Here is a 12,843-nt window from a genome sequence, read left to right on the forward strand (position 1 = left end):
CAACAGTGAAGGAGCGGTGAAATATTTCCAAGTCAGGGTGGTGAATGACTTGGATGGGAACCACCAGGTGGTGGGGTTCCGAGGTATCAGCTGCTCATGTCCTTCTACATGGTAGTGGCCGTGGGTATGGAAGGTATTGTCTGAGGAATCTTGGTGAATTACTGCAGTGCATCGAGTAGATGGTACAATTGGCTGCCAATGTTCGCTGGTGGTGGACGATTTGAATATTTGTGGAAGGGGGAGCAATCAAGCAGGCTGCTTTGTCCTGGATGTTGTTGCGCTTCTTGAGTGTTGTTCGAACTGCACCCATCCAGGCAAGTGGAGAGTATTCCATTACACTCCTGACTTGTGCCTTGTAAATGGTGGACAGGCTTTGCGTAGGATTTCTGCTCTGGTAGCCACAGTATTAATGTGGCTAGTCCAGTTCAGTTTCTGATCAATGTTAAGCCCCCAGGATGTTGATTGGGGGGGGGGGGGATTTCAACGATGGTAATGCCATTGAATGTCATGGGGCAGTGATTAGGTCCTCTTTTGTAGGAGATGGCCATTGTCTGGCACTTGTGTGTCGTGAATGTAACTTGCCACTTGTCAGCCCAAGCCTGGAAATTGTCCAGGTCTTGCTGCATTTGGATATGGACTGCTTCATTAGCTGAGGAGTCGCGAATGGTGCTGAACATTGTTCAGTCTTCTGCAAACATCCACACTTATGACCTTATGATGGAAGGGAGGTCATTGATGAAGCAGCTGAAGATGGTTGGGTCTAGGATCCTATCCTGAGGAACTCCTGCAGTGATGTTTTGGAGCTGAGATGATTGACCTCCAACCACCACAACCATCCTTTGTGCCAATTATGACTCCAACCAGCGGAGAGTTTTCCCCCAGATTCCCATTGACTCTAATTTAGCTAGGCCTCCTTGATGCCATACTCAATCAAATGCTGCCTTGATGTCAAGGGCAGTCACTCTCACCTCACCTCTGGCATTCAGCTCTTTTGTCCATTTTTGAACCAAGGATGTAATGAGGTCAGGAACTGAGAGACCCTGGCGGAACCCAAACTGAGCATCCGTGAGCAGGTTATTGCTGAGTAAGCGTCGCTTGATTGCAATGTTGATGACTCCTTCAATCACTTTGTAGATGATGGAGAGTACACTGATAGGACAAATCCAACCCAGCCAATTATCACCTTGTTCCTTGTATACAGGACACACCTGGGCAACTTTCCACATTGCCGTGTTTATGTCAAGTGTTGTAGCTGTACTGGAACAGCTTGGCTAGGGGTGCGGCACGTTCTGAAGCACGAGTCTTCAGAACTATTGCCAGGATCTTGTCAGGGCCCATTGCCTTTGCAGTGATTGAAGGAGCCCAAAGAACTTGGAAGGGTATAGGTGATTGGAGACAAGAAGGAGTGAGGACATGGAAGGGATTGAAAAGAAGGATAAGAATTTTAAATTTGAGCTATTGGACCAAGAGCCAAAGTAAGTCAACAAGCACAGGGGTGATCGGTGAACAGATCTTAAGACGAGTCAGGATACAGGAAGAATAATTTTGGATGAGCTATCATTTATGGAGAGTGGAAGATGGGATGCTGGAGAGTGTTATAATTATCCAGTCCAGAGATAATGGCAGAGAGTTTCAGCAGCAGATGAGCGAGGTTGGGGGGAGTTGAATAATGTTGTGGAGTTGTATGCAGTTTGGGGATGGAGGGAATTTGTGGTCCAAAGCTGACTGTTACAAATGATCTGGTTGAACTGCAGGCAGTTGCTAGAGAGACAGGTGGAGCCAGTGGCTGGAGAATGCTGTTTGTGGCAGGGCCTAAAGGCAATATTTTGTTGGGAGGAAATTTCTGTTCAATCTGTGTGGATATCAGCAATCAGTGTGGCAAATCAGAGACAATGGAAGGGTCAAAAGTGCACCGGGGGTAATCTGGGTACGGTTTAAGCATGTTTTTGGTTGATGTTGAGGGTAGCGTGTAGATGAGAACTGGGAGGTTAAGGGGAACTCCAGCGGTCACAGAACAGGAAGGGAAGCCATTACAGATGCTTTTCTGGCTACAAATTAGGAGATGAAAATGAAACCAGACGCGCAGAACCAACAAAGGCTGCAGATAGATGGGTTAGTTCACCTTTGTCCAAATAACTGATATAGGATGTAGTTTTTGACTGAACCTTTTTGGTTGGGGCAGGATGGAAATATGCTGAAGAGGTTCAAGCCTGCCGTTTCAGTAAAGGTGAGCACAGATTGGGAAGTTATAACATGTTCAATGATTAGGAAAGGGATAGTGTTAGATGTTACAGTATTTGGAAACACAGAAGGGGGTCAAGGATAGTTTTGTTATTTTACCTGTGCTTTCTCTAGACGCTTGTTCTGCCTTGTTCCTTACCAATCATTTCTAAATGTGCACCGATTGGAAGGGATCTTTGTAGGGTAGCTTTGGTTCGAGATTCAAGCTGCTTCTGAATATGGGCTGCATTTGCTTTGCATCTAATGCAAATGCATTCTTCTTTCATTTAAATATTTTTATTTCTGATGTGAGCATCCTTAAGGTAACAGCTTTATGAAATGCCCTCTTAAGCGTATACTTTTTGCACACATGCTGCAGACTGCATGGACTTTGGATGCCACTACCTGCAGAGAATGCTGCACTCCTGTTATCTGACAGGTGTAGTAGACACCAAAGGGAATAGCCCTTCCAAATGTTTCACGCAGCAGCACTTCCAGGAATTGTCCAACTGGATCAGAGACATGATTTGGTGGGATCGAGGGCATTTGTGGAAGTGGGATTGGGGGAAGATGAGTGATTGGTGAGAATGGAAGTGTTGATGGTGGATGGTTAGTGATTTGGTAGAGATGGTGAGTGATTTGGTGGGAATGTGGGTTTCCATGGAAGCTGGTAAAATAATTGAGCAGTCTCATAGCGACCCGAGAGGAATGAGCTGGAATTTGATATTGGATGAACGATTCTGTCGGAGTTTGTTCTTTTCCTCGGGACGCTAGAAGAAGGTGAACTGGTTTTTGCCAGAGCAGCAGGGGTAGAAGCTAAGGTGAAAATTATTATTTGCTTTAGGTTATGGAATGTAGCAAGCCGGGAGGAGTCGATACCTGAAGTCAGGTTTCTGGGAATAGATTTGCTTTGAGGTCCTGAATGAGAGGGTCTTGTGAGGGAGGGGTTCTGGAAGATTTTAGGTTTGCAGGTGGGATGGTGCAGAAAAGTAAGAAAAATGGTGAGGATTCTAAGGAGGTTTGCCGTTGATAAATAAGTTGGCCCAAATGGTTGACTGAAACAGGGTTCCTCTTCTGTGAGTGCCAATGAATGTTGTCATAATGGTAAAGCAAAGAATGTCAAGGGACAGTTGTTACATTTTGTGTTTTTAAAAGATTTTCCTCACAGGATTTGAAGTAGTTAATTTCAATGTTGACCTTTTTGAACCAAGATGTAATCCTTATTTTAAAAAGGCACCGAGCCAAAAGATAAAAGCAAGTTGTTTTTCCTCCGAGGCTAATTTATAAGTAGTTAGATATGGTCATTTCAGTATTGATCGGCTGTTGTGTTGGAACGATTTGAATATCTTTGAATGCTAAATCATGGATATAGGTTGAGAAGTGTAGATTTAGAACTGAGACGAGGAGAAACTACTACTCGCAGAGGGTGGTGAATTTGTGGAACTCGTTGCCCCATAGAGCAGTGGAATCGAAGTCATTAAATGGTTTCAAGAAGGAGGTAGATGAATTTCTGATTTTTAAAAAACGGATTAGAAAGGGATATGGGCAACAGGTAGGGATGTAGATTTGAGACCAGGAAGAGATCAGCCATGATCTGATTGAATGGTGGAGCAGGCTCGAAGGGCTGAATTACCTATTCTATTCCTAAGTTTCCAACTGTGAAGACAGGAAGGAAAAGAACTGCAATCAGTCAGGTTTTTGAAGGGAAAACACAGGTCTTTTGCCCTGACTGAGGAGAAATGCTTTGAGACATTTGGTTGAATCCAGTGAAATGACCCACTGAAGTAAGAAAGTAGCACATTCTTCATTTTAGTATTGCATAAAGATAAATTGAATCAGTTTACCTAATTAATTGTTGACTTGTCTGCCCATAAAGATTAAAGGAGCGAAGGAATACATGTGTGATAGACAGGCCCAGGTTTTGGTCACGAGGGACAGTATTGTTACACCCCAGGTTATGCTGTTGTATACGTAGATCCATAGTAGTGTGAGCCAACTCCTGGAAAAGTCGGCCTCGGACCTCTTTATGTCAGGTGCATCCATCTCGGTAACTAAATTGGTTTGAACTGTCTTAATAGGTTTTGTTGTGTTTAGGAGAAGGGAGGAAATTGAGGAAGAGGTCCATTTTGAAGGAAAAATTATGCAATTGAGGTTTCCGATGAGCAGGCATACCAGAGATTAATTACATTCTGATGTAAATGAGTAGAGGGAAGGAAAGTTAACCAGGGCGACTCTTTACATTGCTTTGTATTGCCTACTGGCCAGGAAACTGAAAAGTGAACCTTAGAGTGTGATGTTTGGCACCCAACAACTGAAGCAAACAATTGGGGGCAGTGAGGCTGATAGAGGGAATTAAGACGAGTGACAGGGAGAAATGGTTATTTTTGAAATTTTTAGCAGTTTGTGATCTAAATATCACATCTAATGTTCTTTTATCTCCATGTATACTGTGGAATGAACAGATTGATGGTGGATATTTGCTGCATAGCACTAATGCTGTTTTTTTTAATTCATATAGGTTTAAGAAACGAGTACTAATTGAAGAGCTTGAAGGGATATTGGAAGAAATACAAAGTAAATCCATTCGGGTAAATCATATCAATAACCGATAATCAATCCTGAGAAACCATGAGACTGGACTCTTTTTGGTATTCTACAGCAATCAAAAAAAGCTCCATTTGGACCTTGCGAGCTTATTTTTACAGTACTTTCACCTGGTCTATGCGAGAATTTGCTTTAATTTTTCTTTGCACAGATAAACTATCTGGACCTTGGCAAAAGGAGTATTTTTAAAAATGTGTCATCTGATGGTGTTTCTGCCACTTGGTTAATAAGATGTTTATACAACATATTCAGCACACTGGGCAAGAGGGACTTCACTATCCCAGTAGATTACTTGTATGTTATTTTACCCTCTGAATTGCACCATTTTGTTGCAACATTTGCTTTCTGTAATTAACCCTTGTTTTTTTTGTGTTGAAGCAGCTTGCTTCAGAGATGGGATGGTTCATTGTGACAAGAGTGAACCCGATTTGATCTTATGTTGCATTGGAATTAAAGGAGGAAATGTCTTTTGCATCCGATGAATTCTGAAATGTGTTTTTGTCTGCATTTTGTCGCAGTTTCCTTCTAGCCTGGCTTAGCTTCCCCAGGTCAACCCTTCTGGTAAATCCTTGGGAACTGACCCTTGCCAAACAAACTGAATACACCATATATGGACATTTGTCTTGAAGCTAAGATTTGTCTATAGCAAATTATTTTTGAATGGAACACTGTGTGTTGTAAATCGCCATATTTTGAAAATTATTTAAAATGCCTTTGTTACTATTTCCTGCATTAAAAAAATCTATTTTATATTGGATTGTTTTTATTTGCATATGTCACCGGACTCCGGGTGCCTTTAACCTCTGAGTAAAAGTGAAGTGATCGGCCCAACTGCAAAGAGGTAACTGCTGCCTACTGGAATGGATGCCATATTTACATGCATTGACCATTTGTCTTCTTAGCAATGTAATGATGCATCAGCAATATATATTATATATAGTCAGTTACATGAAATTTGGATTGAACTTTTGCCATTTTATATGAGGTAAGCCTGAATGTTTAAAGTAGAGTGAATGTGGGAGAGAGTGACTTTTGGAACAATTACTCTGTAATTGATGATGATGATATTGATGATGTAAAATTCCCATGGCGATTTTACTCCCTGTTGCACATCAATAGCACTTTTTCCTGAACATGTGTTGATAAAATAGGGGAGTGATGAGTCAAAATATTAATATTCATGGAACCATTCTTTAGCATTACAATGCTGTCACTTTAAGTAAGGATGGACGTATAAATGCATACAAACCAAATTTATATAACAAAACACCTGTATAGTAAATATATAATCCCTCTTTAAGCTAGACTATTATTTGCTGTTTAAATTGACGTGCAAGTTAATAAATACAAAGGTCTATGAATTTTTCTAAAGCCAGAAATCTTATTTCTAAATTTTAAGTGGAAATAAAACACTTTGGAATGTATTTATTCAAGAGGATCCATCACTCGGCCCATGAAAATAATTCTTCCTGTGGAATTAAATGGACAATATTAATATTTTATCATTTTGCATGTTTATTGTCAAAATCATGTTCAACCACTCTGAACTAATGGTACTGTAGTTATTAAAACTTGAATAGTTTATAGGTTCTCTTCCCCCAGTAGTTACACTGTAGGACAAAGTATACAGGAAAAATAAATGAGGCTTGTAAAAAAAGATACAGCAAAAATCAATTGTAACTTTAATTTACATTAAGATTCGGAGAATCAGATTCACAAAATTAACCTAGGAAATGTACTTGGGACAATTTCTTAAAGCAGTTTTTAGTGTCTACTAGGGAGCAGGTTATTCTAGACCTGGTAATATGTAATGAGATTGGATTGATCAATGACTTTATGGCAAAGGAATCTAGCCTCTTGGGGACAGTAGTTATATGATAGAATTTCATGTTCAGTTTGAAGGGGGGAAATGTGAATCTAAGGCTAGTTTTAAACTCAAGGGTGTAAAGGCAGAGCTGGCTATAGTGAACTGGAAAACCAGATGAAAGGTATACTTTTATTACTAGCTATCGTTCTCTCTCATACTCCACTTTCTCCGTCTCTTTTTTGTAGTCATTCTTTGCTGGTTTTTAAAACCTGTCCAATCTTCTGACCTGGTTAAAAGATTTAAAAGGATAGTAGAGATGCAGTGGCATGGTAGCACAGTGGCTAGCACTGCTGCCTCACGGCGCCGAGGACTCGGGTTCGATCCCAACCCCGGGTCACCATCTGTGTGGAGTTTGCACATTCTCCGCGTGTCTGTTTGGGTCTCACCCCACAAAAAGATGTATAGGGTGGGTGGATTGGCCATGCTAAATTGCCCCTTGATTGGGGAGAAAAACATTTTTGATACTCTAAATTTATATAAAAAGAGATGCAGTGGCATAGTTTAAGGAGATATTTAATAACTCAGCAAAGCTTTAGCCCCATATTACGAGCAGGAAACAATAGGCCAGTTAGCTTAACATTTACCATAGTTGCTCGATTCCATTATTAAGGAAGTTTAGCAGGATATTTAAAAATAAATAAATTTGATGTGATCAGGCAAAGGTAATATGGTTTTGTGAAAGGGATATTGTGTTTAACTAGTTTATTATAGATCTCTGTGGAAGTAACAAACAGGATGGTTAAAGAGGAACTTGTCAATTTTGTTTACTTGGATTTCCAAAAGGCATTTGATACGATCTAATGTCAAAGGTTATTGCATAAAATTAGGTACATTGATGTAGGGGGTGAAATTAGCACGGATAAAGATTGGTTAACTACCAGGATGTGGAGGGTCGGGATAGTCTTTCTTGTGTTGGCAAATTGGTGAAGTGCCAAGGGATCAGGAACTTCAACTATTTACGGCCAAAGATCAATGACTTGGATGAAGGAACTGAATGTACGGTAGCTTAACTTGCTTGTGACACCAAAATAGGTAAGAAAATAAGTTGTCAAGGGAGGATGGGGATTCTGCAAAAGGATATAGACAGTATGAGTGGGCTGAAATTTGACAGGTGGAGTTATAATGTGGGAAAATATGAATGTGTCTACTTTGGCAGGAAGAACAAAAAAGTATAGGACACGATTTAACAGGATAGAAACCATTCCGTTTCGGGCGTGTTTAGCCGGGTGTTTCTCAGCACCTGCAGTGCCGTGAAAAGCACCATTGTTTGACGGCACTTTGCCGTTTCTTTTGGCTTCGGCGAGGAAAGCCCCGCCACAACCGCACTTGCATCATTTCCTGCACTGATGAGCACAGCTCACCAGTGCAAGAAGAGTATTTGCACATCAGGGCATCATTTTGAATGTCGCTCCGATCGTTTGACCCTATCTCAGTCACTCCATTGCAGCCTCCATACCCCCTCTTTCCCCCCTCCCCTCACCCCATTGTAGCCTCCAGACCCCCTCTTCTCTTCTCCCCCCTCCGCTCCCCCAAGCACCCAACTTGCCTTTTGTGAGGCCCTCATGCTACACCCCATAAGGGCAAGGCACCCCCAGGGCCACTTCCTGGCATAGGCACCATGGCACCGTCAGCTTGGCACCCTGATAGTGCCCAGGTGGCACTGCCAGGGTGCCCGGGTGGCAGCAGGATACCACCCTGCCCAGAGCCCAGCCACCCAGGGATCTCTAATGGCCTGGGAGACTCCCTCACTCCCAGGTGTCATTACACTTGGTCCACATTTGTGGAAACCAGTGCTAAATGACGAGGTCTCCCAGGTGTGGCTGAGAGTTCCCGGGCCCTGTGACAATACTATACAGACATATTTAAGTGCAGACATATTTAGATGAGCCTATGGTGAGATCCAGATCACAATGTCTCGTGAGATTCCGTTAAATCTCGTAAGATGTTTTGAGCGTCACGAGGTTAATTGGCCTCGTCGCACCAAACCGGGCATGGTGAGGCCATTAAATCGCGCCTATACTATTTAAATTGATAAAAATTGTAGAACTCAGTGGTACAGAGGGATCTGGGTGTCCTGGTACCCGAATCTCACAAAGTTAGTATGCAGATACAGCCAATACCAAATTGAATGTTGCTGTGTTGCAAGGGGAATGGAATATACAAGTAGGGAATTGCATATTCTGCTGCCTTACCTTTATGCCACTATCAGTCTTTAACATTACCTTTCGGACTCTCTTTGTGTTGTGTTCTGTGACATCTTTGTCAAATATCTCCTTAGCTCACACAGTGGCACAGTGGTTAGCACTGCTGCCTCACAGCGCCAGGGACCCAGATTCAATTCCGGACTTGGGTGACTGTGTGTGAAGTTTGCACGTTCTCCCCGTGTCTACGTGGGTTTTCTCCCACGTCCAAAGATGTGCAGGCTAGATGGGTTGGCCATGAGTAATTGCTGGGATTGTGGGGATAGGGCAGGGATGTGGCCTCGGTAGAGTACTCTTTTGGAGGGTCAATTCAGACCCAATGGGCCAAATGGCCTCCTATGGGGATTCTATGGATTCTCTACCTGACCTATTTTGCTCCCCCTGTTCCGTTCCCCCTTAAACAGTTTTAAATCGTCACCTTTCTCCTTCTTCCTAACTCTGAAGAGGAGTCATGGAATCAAAATGTTCACTTTATTTCTCGCTACAGCTGCTGCTAGACCTGCTGACTTTTTCCAACATTTTGTTTTGTTATTAAAGTAGAGAAGCTTTGCTGCAGCTGTACAAGGCTTTGATGAGACCGTATCTGGATAAATGTGTACAATTTTGGTCTTTTTTTGAAAAAGGATTTAATTGTGTTCGAACAGTTCAGAGAAGGTTCACAAGACTGGGATGAATGGATTATCTTTTGGGCTTATACGAATTGGAGTTTAGACGAATAAGAGATAATCTTAGGAAGCACAAAAGATCCTGAGGGGACTTAATGGGGTGGATACTGGGGCGGATGTTTTGAGGGAGACCAGATCTAGGGAACACAGTTTAAAAATGAGAGGTCTCCTTTTTTAAGATGGAGGTGAGAATTTTTTTTCTTTGATGTTGTTCGATTGTGGAATTCTCTTCCCCACAAAAGAGTGGAGGCTTGGTCATTAACTTTATTCAATGCTGAGTTGAATCGATTTTTGATAGCGGAAGAGTTCAGAATTCTAGGGAGCAGATAGAAAAGTGCAATTGAGACTGCAACCAGATCAACCATGATCTTATCAAGTGGCAGAGCAAGCCTGAAGAGCCGAATGGCCCACTCCTGTCCTAAGTCCTATGTTGCATGTATAGTTATTTTTGAGCTGCAGTTGCAAATGATGAACTGTTGAATTTGATTGTAGTCTGTATGTAAGATATACCTGATACAGCTTCAAAAAAACATGGAGAATTGTAGTACTCCACATACCATAAGTAGGGCACGTCATTTTATAAATCATTGGGCATCAGCTAGAGTACGATTTCCAATTCTGGACACAGAACTTTAGAAGCAATGTCAAGGCCTTGGAGAGGATGCAGAGGCGTTTTAATAGAAATGGTACCAGGGATGAGGGATTTCAGTTAGGTGGAGGTACCAGAGAAGCTGGAATTGTTCTCCTAACGGAGTTTTATGGGCCGATTTAATAGTGGGGTTCAAAATTATAACACGTTTTGAGAGAGTTGATGAAGAAAACTGTTCCATTGGCAAGAAGATAGGTAACCAGAGGATGCAGGTTTAAAATAGTGGGCAAAAAAGTTGGGAGATGAGAATTATTTTTCTCTCGCGTGTTTTGATCTAAAATGCATTCCTTAAAAAGGATACTGGAAGATTCAAGAGTGACTTTCAAAAGGGAATTGGATATCTACCTAAAAGAAAGGTAGGGCATTGGGTAGAGCTAATTGAGAAGTCTTACAGAAGCCAACTGGCCTGGGCTGTGTGAATCTTTTAAAAATAAATTTAGAGTACCCAATTATTATTTTTTCCAAGTAAGGGGCAATTTAGAGTGGCCAATCCACCTAACCTGCACATCTTTGGGTTGTGGGAGTGAAACCCATGCAGGCACAGGAAGAGTGTTCAAACTCCACACGGACGGACAGTGATCCGAGGCCGGGATCGACCCCGGGTCCTCAGAGCCGTAGGCAGCAGTGCTAACCACTGCGCCAGCGCGCCGCCCTGTGACTGTTAAGTAATGTCGAGGTGAAAATGTGAAAGGCACACTGCTTTTTATTTAGATGGGAATCAAGGAGACCTAAATTTTCAAGATGGTGGATGGATTTCATTCCATTGCCATTGGAAAATGACCAACAATTCATACTAAAATCTGCTTAGCAAGAGCATATACCAATATGGCACAGCAGTATTCATTTCCATCCTGCATCCTGTATAATTGGTCCACTTGCAAAGCCTGGAGTCATGTTGCATTGGGAATTACCCACATTATACGTTCTGCAACAGTCAACACCTTGGATGAAGATGTAGATTTCTCTACATCTTTCTATCTCCTCCACTCCTACCTCCAGCCCACATGCTGCTTAAACTCTCATCTGTGCATTTATTACCTCCAGACTAGATTATTTCAGTGTTTTTCTTGGCCGGTCTCCCATCTTGCACTTTATGTCCTCTATCAACTTGAGCTCATCCAAAGCTTTGCTGCTCATATCCTATCCTGGACCAAGTCTCATCCACCCATCAACCCTATACTCACTGACTCAATCCTGAATGCGTCAAATTTAATATTACCCTTTTTGTTTAAATCCCTCCCTATCTTACCTCTTCCAGCTCCACAACACTCCTGAGAGCTCTGCATCTTTCAACTGTCGCCTGTTGTACATCTCTTTGCCCCACAATTGGTAGCTATACCTTAAGCCACCTTAGTTCATTGTTCTGCAAATTTCTTCCCAAACCTTTACACTTCTTTCAAAGGGAACCCTCCAGAAAACTCTCCTTTGACCAAAAGTTTATGTAGCCCTGTTATTATTTGCTTCTGTGGTTCCATAGACTTTCTTTCCACTGACTGGGAATTGAACACATTGTGTAGCATAGGGCGAGGTTGCAATGCTCATTTTTGCTGTTTGTGCACTTGCATAACTGCAAAATACATTCTAATTTGAACAAGAACTACACCAGATGAAGATTAGTTGTACAATCAAAAATGTGCATAATAAGCAATATAAATGTCATCACCTGTGTTGGCTTGCCGCAGTAGAAAGAAAAATGGCCTGTCGGCCTTAAATGCAAGGGCCCGAGACCTTTTCAGTAAAACCATTGCTAAAACAGAATGGAATATGATTACAAGATATATGGTAAGACCTGGGTACATTCAAAAGGCTTTGGAATAAAACTACAACATTTAATACCCAAGTTGTACGTTTGCATTGTTTTCAAAGTAACCCTTTTTAAAAAAAATCCGCAAAAAGCCAATTTGCAGAGAACAACACGCTCCAAACAGCAATGAGATAATGACCGATCGTCTATTTTAGTATTGTTGTTTGAGGGTCGTGACTCCCTGCTGCTTTTCACAATAGCGTCAAGGGATCATGAGATCATAATTTTCTATGTTCATCTGAAAGGGCATTGACTTGGTTTGAGGATGTCTCCGACAATGCAGCACCACAGCATCTGCCTGGACTTGATGCTCCAGTGTCTGAAATGAGACTTGAACCAATGATTTTGACTTGGGCAAGCGTACTGCCCACGGCTGATGGCATGGATTTAAGGAAGATTTAACATGCTAACTTTCAGGAAATCACATAATGAGGCTTCTCATCATCTCTGAACAATTTATCTGCCATCCCAATGTAAGGGAACTGGTTTGCTATTTTTATATATCTCACGTGAACATTTGATTTGTGGTGTGGCAGGAAATTGTTCACAGTACTCTGGGAATCTCCTTTAAAACAGTAACTACCTGTAGCAGCTGCAGCCTCAGTACCATCCTCTGTCACTTCTATTTTTGCTTCCTGGATAGCTTCAGAAACAAACAGTTTTTCCTGCTCTGAAATTATGAAGCAGCACCAGTTATTACTCGAGCATTCAAAATCGCATTTTGCATTGAAAAATGGAGCGTGATTTTTGGTTTCATTCATTGGTGTTTGCTAATGATGTGTTTTCATTCATCTTGGAAAAGGATGCTTAAAATTTCACACCTAGGGGGAGGC

At 41.9% G+C, this 12,843-nt stretch overlaps 2 protein-coding genes across 5 annotated transcripts in view; one reads left to right on the plus strand and one right to left on the minus strand.

Moving 5' to 3' along the window:
- Positions 1-5,576, plus strand: part of ints6 (integrator complex subunit 6) — a 202,364-nt gene extending 196,788 nt beyond the window's left edge. For both annotated transcript variants that reach the window (XM_072514208.1, XM_072514207.1), the window contains one exon: positions 4,739-5,576. In XM_072514208.1, coding sequence (XP_072370309.1) covers positions 4,739-4,758 — 20 coding nt within the window. In that variant the 3' untranslated portion in view covers positions 4,759-5,576. The remainder of the gene's footprint in view (positions 1-4,738) is intronic.
- A 609-nt stretch (positions 5,577-6,185) lies between these two features.
- Positions 6,186-12,843, minus strand: part of serpine3 (serpin peptidase inhibitor, clade E (nexin, plasminogen activator inhibitor type 1), member 3) — a 49,506-nt gene continuing 42,848 nt past the window's right edge. For 2 of the 3 annotated variants that reach the window (XM_072514212.1, XM_072514211.1), the window contains exons 7-9: positions 12,594-12,680; positions 11,870-11,953; positions 6,186-6,293 (exon numbers count right to left, since the gene is read on the minus strand). In XM_072514212.1, the coding sequence (XP_072370313.1) occupies positions 6,250-6,293; positions 11,870-11,953; positions 12,594-12,680 (215 nt within the window). In that variant the 3' untranslated portion in view covers positions 6,186-6,249. Of the gene's footprint in view, positions 6,294-6,350; positions 6,435-11,869; positions 11,954-12,593; positions 12,681-12,843 lie in introns of those variants that run through there. The other variant, XM_072514213.1, reaches the window with a different exon arrangement.

Source organism: Scyliorhinus torazame, chromosome 8, assembly GCF_047496885.1.
Source record: "Scyliorhinus torazame isolate Kashiwa2021f chromosome 8, sScyTor2.1, whole genome shotgun sequence".
Taxonomy (NCBI): Eukaryota; Metazoa; Chordata; class Chondrichthyes; order Carcharhiniformes; family Scyliorhinidae; genus Scyliorhinus; species Scyliorhinus torazame.